The sequence below is a fragment of the Euprymna scolopes genome, chromosome 45 (assembly GCF_053919585.1).
Source record: "Euprymna scolopes isolate OS-2025 chromosome 45, ASM5391958v1, whole genome shotgun sequence".
In the NCBI taxonomy this organism is placed as follows: Eukaryota; Metazoa; Mollusca; class Cephalopoda; order Sepiida; family Sepiolidae; genus Euprymna; species Euprymna scolopes.
Window position 1 is genome coordinate 58229036 of NC_136526.1, and position 22129 is coordinate 58251164.

Sequence of the window (22129 nt, forward strand, 5' to 3'; positions counted from 1 at the left end):
CCCCAGCTTGTAGCTTTGGGGAGTGTGGAGCCACCCTTTAATTGCCATTGCTCCCAGGTCCACTCTAACCCGGAGTGGTAATACCTGTTAGGGTCCCAACTATGGGTTAAATAGAAACCGACGTGAAAACAACAAATATATTCTATTAAAACATTTTCTTCAAAATCTTTGGATTCGGCATTAAATAATCTGAAAAGGGTTGATATGCCGTAAAACAAAAACAACCAACCAACCAATCTAACATAATCCATAACAGCCCAAAATACATGAATGGAAAAAAGAAAAACGGTTTTCAATATGATTCAGTTAAAATGAAACCTTAAAACTCCGCTACTAAAAATATCACAAGATATTTAACATGTTAAGGAAATTTTCAATGTTTATATAAAATATATTTTTTAAATGAAAATGTGGGGGAAAAAAATTGGAGAATAGCACTGATACTGACAAAAATAAATAAAAATAATTAGGAACTGTCCAACCCTAACCCTTCACTTAAAAAATATACAAAATAACTAAATAAATAAAAAAAACAGAAATTCAATTTTAATAATTTTTTTTGCATTTATAGCAATCACAGAATATAATGAACATTTTTTTCTTAGTAGAAATATATTATTTTACTTAAACAAACAAAAAAGTTTTCTAAATTTCTATTTTAAGTAATAAAAACGCATTAATTTATTTTAGTTTTGATGAAGATAAAACATCGTAGATGTTAGCAATTTATCTATTTTTTTTTTTTGTAAAAATCTTTCGGTGCTTCTACACTATTGGGACGAGATTTTTGAAATCGTAATACTGAATTTCTACATGAAAACAATGGGATCTACGGATTCTCCGTATTTTAAAGATGATTTATATCCAAAAATTACGGAAATCGATAAGGTAGAATATATTTTATTAAAGAAAATTGAATTTGAAGAACACGATCGTATATGCTTATGTAAAACACAGGAGAGTCTCAAGGGAGGTGATTCAATAATTGTAAAAAACTTGTATATATGTTATTTTGATGTTATTTAATTTTTAGATGAACAATTATTTTTTATTAAACAATTATGAAAAAATCTTCAATGAAAACCAGATTCAGAAACATTGTATATATGTTAAGTTTATTTTGTTATTTGTTTTGATTTAGTCACATTAAAAATTTGCAGTTACTTCCCTTGTTTATGGTTTTGTTCCGCTTCATTTTATAAAAACAAGATGGCGGCAATTTTTCACCTGCTAACACGATTAAAGCTGTTTTTTTTTTAAATAATATTCACGTAATTTCGACTGCATAATTTAAAAGTTACCATTGCAATTGTTTAACTTATTAGAATTGACAAAAAAGCAGTTTTTATTTTTATCTGAAAATTCCATTTACTGACTACAAAATCCCGTCCCAATTCTGAAGAAGCACTAATCTTTCGCATATATTTTACAAAAGACACTAAAGTCCTGTAAATATGGAAGATGTCGTTCTACAATTCATTGTTAAGATCAACTCAAAACAAAAACGGCCTTTTCCATCTCTTCTTATATACTCTTGAGGGACAGATAACTCACTGGTACTTCCTGTACAATTGGCAGATAACTTCTAGATACAATTCCAACATATTAGTCGATAACTTTTTTCCCTCTACACTCCCCATGCTGTGACCTCACGATGAATTATCATGATCAATTTTGCGTGCACCAGAAAACTTGTACAATTTTCTATGCATTTGTGCTAACAGATATATTTAATTCGATTAGCAAATCTTCGATAGAGGCTTCCTTTCAAGGGCAATTGCTCTTAACATATCGAAGGCTTTTGATAGGGTATGTCATAAAGGTCTACTCCACAAAATCTCCAGTTACGGAATAGCATGAAATCTTTTTTTGAATTATTAAATCATTTCTCTCTATCAGGTTCGTAAAAGTAGTGATTTATTAGCAGAAATCAGAAGCTTACAGTATTAAGGCTAGAGTCACTCAGGGGTCCATTCTTGGCTCAACTCTCTTTCTGATCTACATCAATGATCTCCCAAATCACATACTAAGATAATTTGTAGGCATTTTTACTGATGACACTTCAAAGGCCGTAAATGATAAGTTCTGTCTGATTCTCTCTGTTCATGTCTTGAATGTGTGGTGCAATGGGGAAATGGGTGGCTGGTTAATTTTAATGAATCTAAAATAAAGCTTTTCTCTTTACATCATCAACGCTCTGATCCCCATCTGGCATCTATTGAAATAAAAAGGCTCTCTCCTTGAGGAGGCTCCATGTTTTGAGGAGCTTCTGGTTCTGACCTTTACTCCTGATCTGAGAGGAAACACATACATACTGTTGCCAAGGTTACTTGAAAAATGGTGAAGTCATTCTACCTCTCCAGTAGATATCTCACTGCTGATGCTATTCTTTACCTGTATAAAAGGAGCTGCTAGAATGACCTTATCCTACATTGACAGAGTTAAAAATAACTTTGTAGTGTACTAGAAGATGCACGTTTCTCTTCCCTGTAATCTGTAGTTGAATGACTCTACCTAAATCTACACTGCTTGTCAAATTTTATCTATAGTATCAAGCCTGAATAATATTTCATCATCTAATCCGTAATTAACTACATCTTCTAAATATTCAAACGAATTCAAATGATGTCTCCATCTTCACTTTTATTTTTACCAGAACATTACAAAACTGATAGTAAAAATTGTTTATACTTCTTAAACCCCAGTTTCCTGCCATTGAAATAACTAAGTTTATTGAGACCAATTTTATCTGTCCTATCAATTTGTGCTAAGTGCAGTTTGTCAACAGAAATTTCAGTGTTTATAGGAAATATTTGTTTTTTATTATTAGTCTGTTGTTGAAAAGAGCTAACAGAAAAACAACAAAAAATTATTGAAGAAATTCAGCAGCGTTTTTGGTAATTTATAGTTTTTGACCAGTGTCATTTCTGATCAAGCAAGTTCATGTTTCCTCACCATGCAAAAGATCAAGTTTACCAACGTCAATTTTATTAGTCTCATCAAATTTGTCAACAGCAAATCACCATCTTTTGAATAAATCCAAGGAAATGACAAAGAATATCTTGGTAATCACTGTTTCATTTGCGTAAACCTGTTGTTTCACTTCCATACATTTAATTCTTTGAAGATATCACTTACAAAATTAATGATGATAACAAAAAAACATCTTGCTTTAGATTGTCCTAAACTTCTAACATAAACAGTTCATCGATTACTGTTTTGCCGATGTTTTCAGACAAGAAATATGAAGAGAACTTGAAACACAAAAGCTTCTTGCAAATGTCAAATTGATTTTATGCCATAAATTGATTTTATTTCATGTTAAATCGATTTTTTTTTTCATGTTAAATTAATTTTTTTCATGTTAAATTGATTTTTTTCATGTTAAATTATTTTTTTTCATGTTAAATTGATTTTTTTCATGTTAAATTGATTCTGTTTCATGTTAAATTGATTTTATTTTGTGTGAAATTAATTCAATTTAATGTTGAATTGATGCTATTTCATTTTAAATTGATTTTCATGTTTAATTGATTCCATTTCATGCTAAATTGATTCTATTCTATGTTAAAGAGATTGCACGGTTTGAATTATGGACATTAAGGTGTGCTACTATTAACAATGGTAATAGCTCCTTGAAAAAAGTTCTCACAATTTTTAAAGGAAACTAGCTTTATGTTTGTAGCAAAAAATCTCATCCATTTATCAGCTCATTCCACTAAAAACTAGAATTGTTATCTTTTAAGTATTCGCTCATTATGTTGGATATGTGTGCATTTATTTTCCCCACATGTGGAGAATAGAATATGGAGCAACATGTAAACATTCATATAAAACTCAATTGCATCAAGGATTTTCTTTATAAAAAATATGTAAAAATAAATATCCAAGGATCAACACTTGGTGTTCACTTGCATTAATGTCATGTTGTTTATATATATGGTCAGCAACAACACCCTGGATCCTTCTTTTGTCTAAGAATAATTTAATTATATGGAATATTTTTAGTAATACTGTAGTTGTTAATTTGTATAAGATCTTTATTCTAGACATTTTATGAATAAATTTTTAACATAATTCATCACATATTAAAATCATTTGATTTATTATTTTACAGACTTATTTACTATTAAATTTGAATTGCATATACATATAGCCCAAATGTTCAAGCATATTTTTATAACTTTTAATGAAAACATACTGCTTAATGTCCAAATAGTTTTTGAATATCAGTTAATTATTTTTATTTGTAAAATGTTTAATGTTTTTTATTTTCTAATGATTATTTTAATTGTTATTTATTTATTTTCATTTGTAGATTTTTGTAAGGCAATTAATTTGAACACTATTACTTTTCTGAATGTTCTGATCAGTTGTCACTAACGTAAGATTATTTTTTGGTGTTAAAAATACAATAAAAATATCAATGTTTTGAATACATTTATAACAATGAGAAATTAGAATGTTTTATGTCTTTTTTTGTATTAAACGAACATTTTTTTGATTTAGTTTTTTTCAGACCTATTCCAGAAAATCTGAACTGCCTATACCTATTGGCAAAATCCTCAATCCTAGGTTCGTGGCTTTTAAAGAAAACATGTTGCTTAAGGTTCAAAGATTTTTTCAATAACAGGTAATTATTTATTTTTGATAAAAATATTTAACTTTTATTATTTCTGTAATGATTATTTAAATTGTTTGAATTTTATTTTTTTGAATTGTAAATTTTTGTAAGGTCAATTAATTTGAACACCACAAACTTTTTGAATGTCCGGCTAGGAAATTTAAGAACAGCGTAATATTTTTAAAAATAAAAAAGATGGAGCCATAAAATTTTTGATAAGACAAAGTAAAAAAAAATAGTTATATTTCTGAAATTTTGAAAAAATAATAATAATGTTATTTTTCTGTATTGATATATTTTATATTTATATGCATTTTTAGAAATACTGTTTTCGTTTTAAGTATTTTTACAACGTTTAGGTCTTAACTTCAAAATTCTTGAATTCGGAAATATGAACTTGGAAATATGTACTGAATTTCAAGAAACTTCCATTGTTCTTTTCATAGAAAAAATTCAGAGAGTAAGTTGCCATATGGAGATAGTTTTACAGGAAGTCAGTCATTGTACTATAATTCCGCATCGACAGGTCATAAAATCTGTAAATCTGAAGTGTTCCTTCTATAATATAAAATCATTAAATCGCCATTGTTTATTCCATAATCATGAAATTTCTATTGTTTTTCATAAAGTTCAACAATTCTCTTCCTGACATTTTATATGAAAACACACAAGCTCTCTATAATATTTTTGAAGCTCCTGTTGTTTAATGCTAATGATGTTAGAATTCTTTCAGATTTGTAATTTGTGTCGTATGCCATATGATACTTGGAGAGTAGTGTATGATATATATTAAGTGTTTCGAGAGAAAATATACTTTCCTTCTAGAAATAATGTTTTAAAAATAGAATATGTGACACTTATGTGTTGTAGACACATTACAATATTGCTTTCTTGATTTACCTCATTATAATCTATGCCCATAATAGTCCTCATAATTTGCAAAATAACATTCACAGCTAATCCCACCCTTTATAAGTAATATCTATTGCCATGCTAAACTATCATATTATAGGTCTAAATTTATCTTTGACAGGTTCTTTAAAGTAGGCAGAGCGAAGATCTAACTACAGAATATTTGATATTAAGCCTGAGAGTAGTATAAAATACATAGTTATCAGATCAATATTTGATCAACATTGACTGCTTTTTGTTATTTTTGGTGCATCAACAGTAAGGAGTAGCTCTTATTAGTTAATAACACAACTTTTGCTTTGTGCTGTGTGATGACAGCATGAGTAGTCAATAAAGGAGTTCAGAGCTTAGTTTATGGTAAAAAGCCATCCAACAATAATGTATCGTTTTAATTGGAAGTCTGTGGATATAGATGATTGTTCAGCTTGCTTGGTGCATTTAATCCTAAAACTGTTTATTCACTAAATTTGATTTCCTATTACTTAGAGGTAGAAAATCTGCTTTTATTGCTTCTATGTTCATCAGGGAATCCAAGCAAAGCAGGTCTTTTACAATTATCAGTTTATAAATTATAACCTTACTTTCACTTGCCAACTGTATATGAGTGCATTGTAATGCCAAAAGTTATCATCTGAACAGTTTGATTTGGTCAAGTCCAGCATATTCTCTCACTTAATAGGGTGTATCACTCTAATTGGACTATTCTCTGTGGATAGAGATGATTGTTCAGCTTGCTTGGTGCTTTGCATGCTGAAACTGTTTATTTACTAAATTAGATTTCCCCTAACTCAAAGGCAGAGTATCTGCTTTTATTTCCTTTATTTTTTACCAGGGGATCCAACCTAAGCAGGGTTTTTACAATTATCAGTTTATAAATTATAGCCTTATTTTCACTTGCCAACTCTACATGTCTGCATTGCAATGCCAAGAGTAATCATCATCAAGTCCAACATATTCTCTTGCTCAATATGGTGAAGGATCACTAAGAATAACAATAGTGTTTCAGTATGTTCAGCTTGATGGAGAAATATGGCACCAAGTCTTCTGTTTTTCATTCCAGTAAATGTCACTTATGAATGTTGTAAATACGACTTTTGTTTAAATGCAAAACTCCATTATTTCTCACTTTACTATTTGCAAACCATGAACATATGTATGGAGACCAACAGTCAAGTTTCTCCATCAATCATAACTAACACACATGATTAGCTACCTTAATGCTAAGAGTAATCATATGAGGAGTTTGATTTTGTCAAGTCCAACATATTCTCTTGCTTAATATGGTGTAGAAGCATTAAAAATAACGATAGTGTTTCAGCATGTTCTACTTAGCGGAGAAATATGGCTGCAATTCTTCTCCTTTTCATTCCACTACATGTCGCTAATGAATGCTGCAAATCTGACTTTTGTTTAAAGGCAAAACTCCATTATTTTTATTTTATTGAAAAAGTTGAATAAAGCACGAGAAAAGAATTTCCAGATTTATTCCATGCATATTAGATATTTCCATTTTTTCCTTTGAAAGAGATGAATTTTTATTTGGTTATGTTTTATATCAGAGAAATTATGGTGATTTATATATTTTTAAATTTCTTACAATTTTCAAACATTAAATATTCAAACATTTATTTGCATTGTTGAACCAAAAGGATTGGAAAAATTGCTAGATTTATTTCATACATCGAGAAACATTAATTAAAAAGTGTTACAAAATACATTATTATTGCTCCTCCAAAAGAATCATTTAATTTAACTATGAAATTTTGTTAATTAAAAAAATAAATTGTTAATTGATGAAAATCACTTTTGAGGATATTTAGTTTCAGAATTCATTTTCTGCATGGATAAGTATTGCACCAAATGTCCTGATTATAGTTTTATTTTAATCAAAAATGAATTTGAGGACTTTTTAAAAAAACTTACAATGCAGATGTCTTTCTCTAATTTATCCATTTTAAAAGCAACCGTGTATACACCTTAACATAATTATTATGAAAAGAAAATGTATAAAATTATATTATTTAATGAAATCTATCTTTATTTCATTTTACAGAACATCCAGCAATCAATACAATGGAAATTGCACAAAAAGCCGGAAAAAAAGAGAAATCATATCCTTCTGAGTTTTTTTTTTTTTTCATAAAATAGAATTTTATGAAAATACAGGGAAAAATCCTGACAACTAAGTATTTATTTTTTCTATTCTATAGCATTATTAAATATGGTATTAGTTCAAATAATTATTGCAAGTGTATATGATTAATCGACTCATTGACAGTTTTATAAATGCAGTGAATAGTAGAATAATAAAAATTTGTATGAGATTTTAATAATGAGCTGCAAAAATGGTTGATTTGTTAGAACTTTCCATTAAAATACACAGAAAATGATTTATATATAAACGAATTGTGAGAATCTATGTACATTAAGGTTTTTATAAGATCATCTTATAAAATGCATAAACATTCAGTGGATCCATCATATATGTTGAGTATTCATTAATCAATTCACATCCAATATTGATTTGATGTGGATTATTTTTCTATTATAGTTAGCTGGCACACAGAGGCGCATACATTCTGTATATATATATATATAATTATATTATTGTTGGGACGATTAATCGGAATCGGAAAAATCTTAACTTTTTGGGTATCAAAATCAAACAAATTACAGCCTAATTTCTGATTCCAAACTGATTCTTTAAAATATAAAATGAAACAAGTACAGATTGATTTTTTATTAAAAGTTGTTCCTTTACAACATAAGACTGAGAAGAGCCCTACAATGGATTATGAATCTCATTTACAGATTTAGCATTGATTAACAGAGTTTAATTTATTTTATTTATTGGTCATTTATTAAAAGATATCTTGCCTATTGCCTGTGTAATTGTTTTGCATCTATTCGCTAAATGTCTATGCGCCCTCATCTGAGGGGGATCATATGATTATTAAATAGTTTTAAATACTCTGGGGGTGCGTTAAATTTCGTTGGCGCCAGCTGTACACTGGAGTGTCTGTCATTGGTATCTGAAATAATTAAAGTTTTATGACACCTCTTTGGACACAAGGAAATCCTTAACGGCTGTAGCAATTGTTATTCCAATTATTATTTGATGAATGGTCATATGTTATCTATTAGAGATTTCACACTTTAATATCAAAGATTTAACATGGTTGGAATTTGTTTGCACTGGTTTCGTCTGATCACCACATCCTTTGAAATATTTCATGTTTCCTTATATTTTGCTTCATTTTTTCACAAGTGAAATATAGATGAAAATCTCACAAGTTTATCAAAACTTTGGAAGAGCAAACATTGAGAAGTTTATTAACTTAAAAAACTTTCATTTACATTTAAAATACCCAAAACATATGAGGTTCTATTAGGCGATTATGTGTGAGCACACTGAAACACAATTTTAGAATTTAGAATGGGGCTTCAGTGTTGCATACAAATACAAGTAAACTGGTCCCATTTCAGTACATTATAACTTTTTAAGCAGTTAAGTAATTTTACCACTAATTCTAAAGCCGATCAGCAAAATCATAAAATCACATGTAATTGCTATATCTTTGTATTGCCACCCGTATTTATGGTTAGTAGTAGGAAAAGAGTCGTTTTTATGACATTTTACAAGACTATATATAAATACAATAGTCTGTGTGTTATTTATTTTGTGTGTCACGATTACATTGGAGTGACTGTTGTCAATTATGAATTCCCATTTCTTATAATAGATAATTTCACCAAGAATTCATAAGTTTTGGTTTCGGTTTAAATTATAGCTGATGGCACTTAAGCCATCTATTGTTTTTAATAAATAATTATACCAAGAATTTTTCATAAGTTTTGGTTTCATTTTCGATTATAGCTGATGGAACTCTAAGTATCCATTTATTTTTATAAATAAGTTTATCAAGAATTCTTCATAAATTTTGGTTCCAGTTCAGATTATAGCTGAAGGAACTAAAGCTGATGCACCCAACTCATATGAATATATATATTTTTTAAAACTACAACTGTATATCATATAAAAATCGGTAGAACATTATCTCCATAATAATTGTCGACAATTTTTAACTGTTTATGAAAACTTTCAAGTAGCACGTTGTGCAATAATGACGAACTGATACAATTAAACCTTTTGTAGTCTTTCAATTTGCAATACATTACAATGTAAATATTTGAGAAAAAATACATGCGTGAATTAAATGGGGGGTTATGTAATAATTTGAAAATGTACAAAAAACACACAAATCTCTAATTAAATATTTATAAATATTAAAAGAATTGGAATCAAATTGGAATCAGAAATTTAGAAAGGAATTGCTAATTGAACTGGAATTGGGGAAAAACATCACTTATATATATATATATATATATATATATATATATATATATATATATATATATATATATATATATTGTCACTTACATTAGAAAATGTATTCATTAAAACAAATGTACATTTACTGAATTTATAAAATAGCTATTCACTATTACTCAATCTATATTTTAAAATGTTTTCATGTGAAATGTATTTTATGACCATATAAAAAAACAAACATTTTACTAGTAACTATATATTTCTCCTACTCTTGGGCTTAATAAATGGAACACTTGGAATAATTGTGTCAAATACGACTAATATACTTTTGGGGACATAAGACATATATATCCACACTCCTGAGCAAAAAAAAAAAATTGGCCAAACAAATTTTATACATTTTATTGCACTAAAAGCTATATTGAACAAAGAACAATTGAACAAGGAAAGTTAAACGAGACTAATAACACAGAACAAGACATTTTCTTTAATAAATGCTTAGGATGAAATCGCATTCCCTTTTTATTTATTTAAAAGATCAATCCTTTTAGACATGCTCTCAATCAAAGTGGAACACTGTGAAGAGGAGATACTATTCCATTCGTTTTGCACAGTTTGTTATTGTTTGAAAAGTTTCTTCCATCCAATGCACAAGATATTATGGACCAAATATTCTCGATTGGCTTTAAATCGGAGCTTTGACCTGACCAAAATATCACATTAATTGAATTATCAGAAAACCATTTTTGTGGCTTTAGCAGTGTGTGCAGGGACATTATCATGGTGAAAATAATGTTCTGAGATATTCCCAGCTTCTGGATACTTAGTAACAGCCCTGTTTCTTATATTCAAATTTATTCCTTTTCATTGATTGACTTCTTACATCTAATAAGTTCTCCAACTTCTGCTGCAGTAAAAGTTTCCCATAACATTATCTCTCCATTCCTGTATTTAACTGTCGTTTTTATGCAACTTGGTGAAAATCATTCTCTGGTTCTTCGATTGCATCATTTGGGAGCATCAATAAAAAAAAACAAAATCTTGATTCACCTGACCAGAAAACATTCCTGCACCAGTCTGTATCTTTCTTGTCATAATACGAGAAAAATCTCTTTCTATCATTGATGTTCTTCATAGATAAATTGGCTTCTTTGCACACCTTTTAGAAGAAAATCCCATTTCCTTTATTCATCTAGATATTGTATATCTAGAAAGAGAATTTTCAGCCCCCGTTTTGAATTCTTAGCTATAGTCAACATAAGTTTTTCTCAAGCCTTCAAAACAGTTAATTTAAGTTTGTGGTTGCCCTTCGAAGTGAATGCTATCAGGCGACCAGGTCCAAATTTCCCTTTTTCCCCTTTTACTAAGCATTCGACTTCAAACCACTGACCAAGTTGCTTCACTACAGAAAGAGATGTTTTCACTTTTTCTTTTCTTAAAATATCAAAAATCTGCTTTAAAATCATTTTGGACTGCCTTAATTCTGCAATTCGTTTTTTATATCCTCGCAAGATGCGGTTCTACCATATTTAGGATTAATGTTTCCACTTATTATCATATTCTATAATTAAATAACGATCTGCAAAATAGAAATTTTCAGTTTAAAATAAACAAAAATTCATGTAAAAATATTAAAAAATCGATTTCTTCCTTCTTTCACCCTTGCCCCATTTTTTTGGCTCATGAGTGTATATTATAAATGTTATAAAACGTATATTTTCACAAATATAAATGAGGCACAATCTACTAAATTTTAAATTCATAAAACTTAAACAAATTTTTCTTATTCATTCTGCGTATATAATATAAAGAAATTAATGAAACGTGAAAATTGTGAACAGTTCAGTTTGAAAATGACAACTAAATCTGATACAGGAGAAAAACATTATTCCTGTAAAGGATGTGCTTCCTTTTTTACAAGTAAACAGCGTTTAGCCATTCATATGCGAACTCATACGAGAGAGAAACCATACTATTGTGAAGTATGTGGTTCCTCTTTTATACGAAAACAGAATATGTTGCAACATATGCAAACACATACTGGAGAGAAACCATATTCTTGTGAAGTATGTGGCTATTCTTTTTCACAGAAATCCAATCTGTTACGACATATGCGAACACATACTGGAGAGAAACCATATTCTTGTGAAATATGTGGCTCTTCTTTTACACATAAACAGACTATGTTGGAACATATGCAAACGCATACTGGACAGAAACCATATTGTTGTGAAATATGCAGCTCTTCTTTTACTAAGAAAAAAGATTTAACTATACATATACGAACACATACTGGAGAGAAACCATACTCTTGTGATGTATGTGGCCATGCATTTACACACAAATGCAGCATGGTTGCTCATATGCGAACACATACTGGAGAGAAACCATATTCTTGTGAAGTATGTACCTCTTCTTTTACACATAAGCAGAGTATGTTGCAACATATGCGAACACACACTGGAGAGAAACCATATTGGTGTGAAGTATGTGGTTCTACTTTTAGGCAGAAACCACACATGTTGAATCATATGCGAACACATACTGGAGAGAAACCATATTCTTGCAAAATATGTAGCTCTTCTTTTACAGGGAAACCCGACTTGGTTAATCATATGCAAATACATACTGGAGAGAAACCATATTCTTGTGAAGTGTGTGGCCATAATTTTACACGTAAACACCACTTGGTCATTCATGTCCGAACACATAAATGAAAGAAACTATATTATTGTGAAGTATGTGCCCGTTTTTTTACAGATAAAGGCAAGTTGGTCATACATATGCGAACAGATACTGGAGAGAAACCATATTCTTGTGAAGTATATGGCCATGCTTTTACACATAAACAGACTGTTTCATCATATTCTAACACATACTGGAGAAAACTCAGTGCTTGAGAGATAAAGAACTTTAATGGAACATTCAAATATCTATGTATCTCATATAGAGTTCAAGTGTTAGCCCCAGGTAGTGGGCCCCTTGATTTCTTACAACTTCGACTGAAGTAAAATAAAACAAAGAGAGAAAAACTATATTCTTGTAAAGTATGTGGCTCTTCCTTTGCAAATAAAAATCATTTAGCCATTCATATGCAAACATCCTGACTAAATATTCAAAATTATGTCGCATTAGCAGACCAAAATAAGATCTTCCTTTTTCTAATCCACAATAGCTCTCATGAGGAATCAGGCACTTTTCCAAGTGATGTTACCTCAAGTATTAGCACGAAGCTGGATATTCCACCAGACAGGATAAATTATTGTCCTTGCATCCAGTAAGATCAAACAACGAACACAAAAGATATGCTACATCATATGAAAATGGTTAATTGAGGAGAGAAAAATTATATTTAATCAATTTAATTTATAACTTAGAGCTTTAGAGATACAGAATTTTAATGGAACAATCGAATATCTTTGTATCTTATACAGAGTTCAAGGGTTTGCCCCCAGTACTGGGCCCTTTTATTTTTGAGAATTTCTTCTGAAATAAAACAATAAAAAATATAGAGAAACTATATTCTTGTGATGCATGTGGTTCTTTTATAAGGAAGCACATGCAAACACGTACTTGAGAGTAACCTTTTAAACGTCTCCTTTATACGGAATCCAATATGCTGCATGCAAATACTTATTGTCAACAAAATCATATTTTATAAAAGGTTTACCTTTCAATTTTACCTTTTACAGACATTATGTGCTTCTTTCTATCAGATGAATCTAATATTCTGATGCTACAAAGCAATCATATTTCATTTTAGTAATTTTATGTTACAATACAGTCGAACACATTTCACAGTGTGTGACTGTCGTATACATTCAAATATTAGCATGAAACTAATGCCCATACTATTGATATTGCATGGAAAACTTGGGATTTTGCTGTTCTATTTATTTTATGTTGGAAATAAATAGTTTATTTTATTTACTTGTTTCTAACACATAATCGACTGTAAAATAATGTCATTGGAAAAATTTGTCGGTGCATATGTCTAAACATAGTTTGTAGAAATGAAAACAACACAAAGCTGAGTAACTTTTCAATGAAATGAAAATATGGAAATATTTTTATAAAAATCGTTTGTTTTATAACAGAAAAATAATATAATTTGAATATTTTATAAAATTTATGACTGAAACTTCGGACTTAAATGAAATCAATTTTTTTAATGCGAGAAAATGATGATTTGTAAAAATCATATTTCTTTTTATACTTTTATAACAGAACAATAAAAAATATCACACAACTTGCAGAGAGAATTTGTGCAGTTTTTCTGTATATTAATTTGTTTCTTCCAGATACTTTTTTAATGTTTCAAAAAAATGAAACAATATTTTTTTATATAATTCATGATTTAGACAGTATATTCTGAAAGTGGATTACACTGGAGAATAATTTTTTTTACTTTATGAATGTTGTCTAGATTTCTACAAGTGAATTATTTTTGCACTGCTAAATTAGGAAATAGCATCGATCAGGTCAGGTTTATGTACTAAGTTGATTTGAAAAAATCAGACCGTATGAAAAAATTGATTATATTTTGTGGCATTCTCAGCTCATTTTTGTCAATACAAATCATCATAAATCATCTTAATTAAGGTTTTTAAGAAAAAAATGTTTGTCCAATAATATACAGTGCCGGAAAAAAGAAAGTCTGCACTTGTAATTTTTTTCAAAAACTGCAAATTTAAGCTAAATTTAATGTAACTGTTTAAACAACCTATACCTCATTTGATTTTCCTTTTATTCGTCTATAATTTTAGCTATTCATATTTGTGCGGACTTTCTTTTTGCCACCTGTATATATCGATAACCTTATGGAAATATCGATTACTATAAACTGAATGGTGGACATTGATAAAAGTAAGTAAACGTAAATTGCATGTTGCGTCAACATTGTTCAAACTTCAGGACTTGAACTTCCATTTCTTCAAACTCCTGTAATCTTTAGCGGAAGGAAGGTCCAACAGTAGTCAGCTACCATGAATGCGTCCCAACGACCCTGTTACCTGGTCTCAATTTCTTTCATGTCCTGACAGAATCCCCCCCCCCTGTTCGTCGCTCATTGAACCCAAGTTCTCAGGAAACTGGTCCATATGTGAAAATAGCGAATCTTAATGCTCATGTTGGAGCCCAGGTTTCTGAAAGCAGACAGCATGTTGTTGACAAGTTCAGTGTAATTGCTGACCTTATTGTTAACAAGAAAATTCTTCACTACCAGAACAAATGCCTTCCACTCTTTCAGTTCCACTTTTACTTCATTCATTAAGTTTTGGAACTTTGGAAAAATTTGTTGGTGCATATGTTTAAACATATTTTTACTTTGTGAATGTTGTCTAGATTTCTACAAGTGATTTATTTTGCGCTGCTGAATTAGGAAATAGCATGCGTTTCTCTCCATCAGGTCAGGCTTGTGTGCAAAGTTGATTTGAATAAATTAGACCATATGAAAAAAATTGATTATATTTTTGTGGCATTATCAGCTCATTTTCATCAATATGTATCATCCTACATCATCCTAAGTAAGTTTTTAAGAAAGAAAATATTTGTCCAACAATATATATTGATTAGCTGATAGAAATATCGATTACTGTAAACTGAATGGTGGACATTGATAAAAGTAAGTAAATGTAAATTGCATTTCTTCAAACTCCTGGGATGCTTAGCAACAGGGAAGTCTCTCTTCAGAGTCCAACAGTAGTCAGCCATTATGACTGCGTCCCAGCAACCCTGATAGCTGGTTTCCATTTCTGACGGAATCTCTTTCCCTGCTCGTCGTTCATTGAACCCAAGTTCTCAGGAAACTGGTCCATATGTGAAAATAGCGCATCTTGATGCTCATATTGCAGCCCAGGTTTCTGAAAGCATTCAGCATGTTTTTGACAATTGCTGACCTTATTGTTAACAAGAAAATTCTTCACTACCAGAACAAATGCCTTCCACTCTTCCAGTTCCACTTTTACTTCATTCATTAAGTTTTGGAACTTTGGATCTCTAATGAGCTGAAAAATCTGAGGACCGCTAAAGATGCCAGTGTTAAATTCTCCATGAATTAATCATAGAAAAACCAGTCACTATACCTTTGCAAGGCACCAGCTCCTCCCAAACAGGCCAGTTCTTCCTCGTGTAAAACTGAGCACGTTCCCTACTATCTCACATGCACAGAAAACATGTCTACTTGGTGAAGCCAGACTGTTGTTCAACAAAAAGTTCACTATTTTCAGGTCAACATTAATAAACCACATATGCTGATCATAACTAATTTTCTCCAACACATACTTCACCGCTTCATACTTCTCTTTCAGTCAAATGAACGATGGGTACACAGGAAAATTTGTTGCCGTTGTGTAACAGAACACATTTCATAGATCGCTTGATGCTCTCAATGGTAATCTAAGCTTAAGCAAAATCTGCGTAATATCTGCACAGTACACAAAGTCTGTTTCTTCAGAAAAAACGGGGGGCATTTTTATACCTTTTGCAGAAGAAGGTTATGCTAGCAATGTCAGAGGAGATTTTTTTCCTTCAACCTAGATGCCAACAGTTCAGCAAAGTTCTTTGACAAGCTGGGGTCGCGAATTACATAATTCAACTCCTTTTGGGACAATGGATGTGGAGTATCATCTTCAAAAACTTCTTCTTCTCCATGTCCTTTAAAACAGTAGGTATCTGGATATTCTCTTAAGATAGGCACTGTAATTTAATCGCAATGAAGAATAGGATGGCTTGCTGATTGAAGATCAGGATTCTTGAGGCTGTCCCAGTTCTTTCCGTTGATCCGAATCAAAACAATAGCGCAGAAGTAGCAGTCAGTGACATGGTTTGTCGGTTCCTTCTAAACCATGGGAATTCCAAACTTCAGACTCTTCTTGCCATTGGTCCACCCACGCAGAGTCTCGGTGCATGCCTTGCACACCATGTGTGGTGCTCAAACTTTATCCTGGTCACCAAGTTTAATACCAAAATAAGCATGATAAGCACACTTTATGAAACTTGTAACTGGTTTGCTATTTGGGGCAATGGTGTAGTTTCCACATATGTAGCAGAACACGTCGACCATATTTCTTCATGATCTTCTGAACGAATCCATCTAATTCAGCTGCATAACAAAAACAGGGTACAAATAATCATCAGTTAACTTACACAGATGATAAGAAAGAGAAAATGATTAAAATTCAAGAAACAAAACTCATTTTTAAAACCAGGGAAATTGTTTTTCGGTTTTTACATGGCATAGGTAAAATTGCATTTGTAATATAAACAAGTAAAGCATTTGCTGTTTGAAACAATGTTTACAAAACTGTATAATCTTTTAAGAAAAACTCATTACACTGACCTCATTGTGAGATTGAGAAGAAAAAACGAGAAATGGAATTTTATTGGCCGAAGTGAAATATCTTGGTAGAATTGTTTATTTAAAGAAAATCTGCATATTGTAGTTTATAAATTGTCTGGATTTCATCTAAATTTCACAGAATGGAATGTACTGCTCACTGTCGTTGCTGGACTGAACTTTTGAATGAAACGCGATATTGCATATTGCATAAAATGCCTGTGTGTTTGCATTAGTTTTCCAATCGTGAGAAAAGAGTGGATTTTTTATTTCATCGAATATGTCTATGTCTGCTTGTTCCTCCTCACTTTTTTTTGTATCAGTTAACGTCATAATTCTCTCTTGATATTTTTATATGGGTGAAATATGTTATTATAACTTGTTCACTATAAAGAAACATATAACGTTAATATGTCTATATAATCACGAACACAACAAAACATGTGAGTTTTCTTGGATATTTTTCACGACAAAAGTTATACAAAACATTATTTGATAATCCAGAACTATAATTGAGATAATGACACGTTAAACTACAAAATCGATGTCTTTGACCTATGACCACTTTCTGAACATCGATACAATTATCACTAGCTATTATTTAGGTTGAACTGTTCATTGAGCTTTATAAAAAAAAAGTTAGTAGAATAATTTAAAAATGAAAAATTGTTTTGGGTCGTCTAAGATGATCTGGTGACATATAGGGCAAGACAATAGAAACAGGCCGAATCTAAATAAAATACTATATAATACGAATAAAGGCAAGCCTTAAAATCTGGAGAAGCTTATATACTGAACTACATCATGAAACTAGCTACAATAATACCAAGGATTGTATAGTCGTTAATTCAAAAATTATGAGAGACCTCAACATGCCACAAAGAGAAAAATGCTGATACCTGATAGATTTCCTAACAAACAAAAAACTTCTGTAAAGACGCTTATCAAAGAGGTTGTTGTGAAAATTATATTTAAACAGAATACTATATCGTTTTATATCGAATTCGAAAATCTGTTCGAATGCATGCTGCTTGTTCGTTTTGTACGCCCATGCTTAGGATTGAATCAAGAACGCATTTTAGAGTGTCATTAGAAAACATAAGGAGTTTTCATTTATATGTCTTACATTTGCATACTTGTTACAAATGAGTTAATGTTGAGAACTTTATATAAGTACACAATATTTCTTCTTTAATTTGAATGTTTTTCATTTAAAAAAGATATTTTTAAATATCTAATTGTCAATTTCTATATGAAAATACTTCGAATAAACGAGCTCTTAATAACTGTTCACATTTTGTTTTTACCTATGCTGTTTTTTTTTTTATAGAATCGAGGATTATAATAAAACTTTTGACACCATGTTAATTTATTTGAGAGGATTGACTTATTTTAAATGTTGCTGGACTCACTTTGACACCCACAATCTCGCAACAAATAGAAATAATGGTAAATGGGTGTGAGGCAATCAAGCAAAGATGACTGAGATGAATGGATAAATTTAATACATTTTTTTTTTAAATTGTAAATGAATGAAAAGAGAAGATAAAAAAGTTTCTTCTTGATTGAAAGTCTCTTCCTGCGACTGAGGTAATTAAATGTTTTTGTTATGTAATGAAGAAGACAGTTTTACGACTGAGGTATCAAAAGTTCTTTATGTAATGAAGAAAACAGTTCTTTTTAGGAAGAATTAAACAATATAAAAGTCCCTCGTGGGGAGATGGAAAAGGGTAAAAAGTTCATCTCCATGTGGAGGATTAATTCTTAAGCATGCACGTGTTTAACATCCACGCGGACGGAGATCGATGTTCGTGTGTACAGCATGCTGCTCAAAGGTCGACTGATTCGTTTGGGCGCAAAAATGTCCTTTTTATAGATTCCAACTAGCTCCACGAAGACCTTCAGGAAAAAAAAACAATTTTAAAAATTTGTTTTCCTCTTAATCCAATTGGATGAAAAGAATAATATCTGTGTGACGTAAGATGCCTTCGAATACATCCGTGTGAACAGGCAAAGTTTAGTTTATATGGCCACAGAATTTGCGTGGGCATAAAAAAAATCATGTGTGCACAGCTGATGTAATCTTAATGCAGTTACACATGTGCAACTGGGTTTTACAATTGGGGATAGGGGCTACGCGCCATTATTCTGTTTGCATATTCTCGGCGTGAAGGTGTTGGGGCTATGGTATGACCCCCTCCCCCTCAGAAAATTGATTGGATGATCAATTCCATAATAAATGCACATTTTTATAGTGTCCGGAAAATGGATAAAAAATCTGTTGAAGCTTCCTATTGTCGATGAAGGGTGTAAATAATTTTGATATGGTTGGTTGAGAATGATCGGGTTTGCACGTGAATGCAAATGAATCCGCACAAATGTGGTCTTAGTCTGCGAGTGCGTCCGCTAAGTCCTAGCGAAATATGATTAAAGTCAGTTGCACGAAGGCTTGCAAGCAGGTTTGCAGAGCCAGTACAAGCGAGTCTGTACTGAGGTCGGTGTGCATCGTTCATATTGATCGGGTACCCATGCATCGGTTGAAATCAACAAACGACCAATCGTCAAGTTTTTTAATGTGAATGTCACAGCTAACTTGTTTTGAACTGGTGACTTTTTCCATAACGTCCAGTCGTTGAGTTTTTCAATGCGCGTGTCACAGCTAACTCAAACTGGTGTGAGTCCAATGTCGGTTGTTATTGAAATCCGTGGATTTATTTGCGTGATGAAAATCCATGGAAGTTCTGATTTGTTGAATTTGTCGAAGAAAGTTTGAAAAGTGTTGTTTGCAGAGCTTGACTTTTTATGCCTTGTATGAAGTCAAGAACTTGGTGTCAGTTCATGTTGAGAGACGCCAGTAATAATTCCTCGTCATTCCCTGGTTCAGCTGCAATCTGTTAGAGATCGGCGGTATCGATGGCTTGAATGGTATCGTGTATGCATGCGTGTGGTTTATTGGCATTGTGGGAGAAATGCAATGTATTCATGCTTATGCATGAAACCGTATCGGGATTGTTTACTAATCTGAGGTGCAGGTAATGATGAGTTCGTTGTGAAATGTTGAATGACCGCTGACAAGCTGGCAATGTAGGTAGAATTCTGTCAGTTGGCGGTTTGTTCAATGTGTCAGCTACATGACCGTTAATCTGTATGAGGTCCATGTGTGTTTTTGGCGCTAATTGGCTGTCGTCATCGTTCGATCCGTAGAAAAATCGGTATTATTATACAAACACCGTGACAGCGTTAGGGTTAGGGTTAGGATTAGGGTTAGGTTTAGGGTTAGGGTTAGGGGTTAGGGTTAGGGTTAGGGGTAGGGTTAATTCGCTGTCACGGTGTTTGTATAGTTTTACCGAAAAATCATGTTGTTTAATCTTTAATTTTTGAGCGATTTTTCGCAAAAATCAGTTTGGGAGACCAGTGTCATTATTTCTTAAGTCCGTAAATACGCGTGTGGTTGATTTACCTACGTTGTTTATTAGATGCTTGGAAAAGAAAAATCGGTTATACTCGTGTTTATTTTTGTTTTTCAAGTGTCTGGTCGCTTCTTTCCTGGCGAGAGTAAATTCGATTTTTTATGCGTTTCATGCGTGTTCCGCCAAATTCAGACGAAAAACCACCAGTTTGTAGGAGACATGAATAGGAAGACTTTTTTTGTTTAACATGTTTGAGTAATCCGTCTGAAAAAAACGATATTAAGAAGAATCGTCAATGTAAGGAAGAAAGTCTCGCAAATTATTTGGTGCGTTTTCTGCGAATTCTGCCAAGGTGTCACCCCTTGTAGGGAACTTTTGAATGGCGGGTGTCACTACTTGTAGGGTGCCATCGATTAGAGGACCAGCAGCTTCGCATGTTATGTGTATCAAGTCTGGAGTTGAGACATGCCGACCAATTGTTCCCACGAGGGAAACAATAGGTCACTAAAATACATATATACCAGGCTCAAGTGTGCGAATCTTTCATAACGTCCGTTTACTATTTGCTGCGTGTTGTTCCAGATTCTGACAAAGCAGGGTCACCACTTGTTCCTGGACTAACTTTGAGACCCTCAGTCTCACAGCAAATGGAAATACAAATGGGTGTGAGGCAAAGATGACTCAAACGAATGGATAAATTAAAGTTGACTCAGACGAATGGATAAATTAAAATACATTTTGTTTTATTGTAAATGAATGAAAAGAGAAGATAAGAAAGATTCTTCTTAATTGAAATTACTTTGAGACCCACAATCTCGCAACAAATAAAAACAGAAATAATGATAAATGGGTGTGAGGCAATCAAGCAAAGATGACTGAGACAAATGAATAAATTTAATACAATTTTTTAAAAATTGTAAATGAATGAAAAGAAAAGAAAGTTTCTTCCTAATTGAAAGTCTCCTCCTGCGACGGAGGTAATTAAACGTTTGTTGGAATTTTTTTGTACCAATAATAGTGCATTCCTCCCTGTTTACATTTATTATTTTTTATGTGGTTCTTATATATGATTTTTTTTTGTATTTTGTATCCATTATGATTTTTAGTTTCGTATATTTTGGATTTGTACGAAACTCCTTTTAATTTGAGAAAAGGGAAATGCTAGCTCTGTAATGACGTCGGGGCTACGATAAAAGAAAGTAAGAATATTTGATAAATTGATATTTTGTGAGTTGGGCAGAACTGTTTCTAATCTTCATTTTACAGCCATTTTGCGTGTTTTGTCTATTAAAGTGATGTGTTTTTATTTTGTTTTATTTTTAACGTCATATTTAACTATGGTTTGGCATTGAACATGCGCAAAAATAACATAACTGTGTAATAATTTTTGTAATTTACAATTCCCACTCATAAAATAATTCATTAGATAGATTTTCTCAAAACAACACACATTATTCGTTAGCAGCGGCTGCTAGGTGAAATGAAACTCCAAGATACCATATTTGCTTGTCGAC

At 31.5% G+C, this 22129-nt stretch overlaps 1 protein-coding gene across 1 annotated transcript in view; it reads left to right on the forward strand.

Moving 5' to 3' along the window:
* LOC145269200 (uncharacterized) overlaps positions 1–22129 on the forward strand; it is a 72655-nt gene that overhangs the window by 437 nt on the left and 50089 nt on the right. Inside the window, exons 2-3 of the mRNA XM_080124819.1 lie at positions 4510–4633; positions 7590–12580. Of these exons, the coding sequence (XP_079980945.1) occupies positions 11687–12580 (894 nt within the window). The 5' untranslated portion in view covers positions 4510–4633; positions 7590–11686. The remainder of the gene's footprint in view (positions 1–4509; positions 4634–7589; positions 12581–22129) is intronic.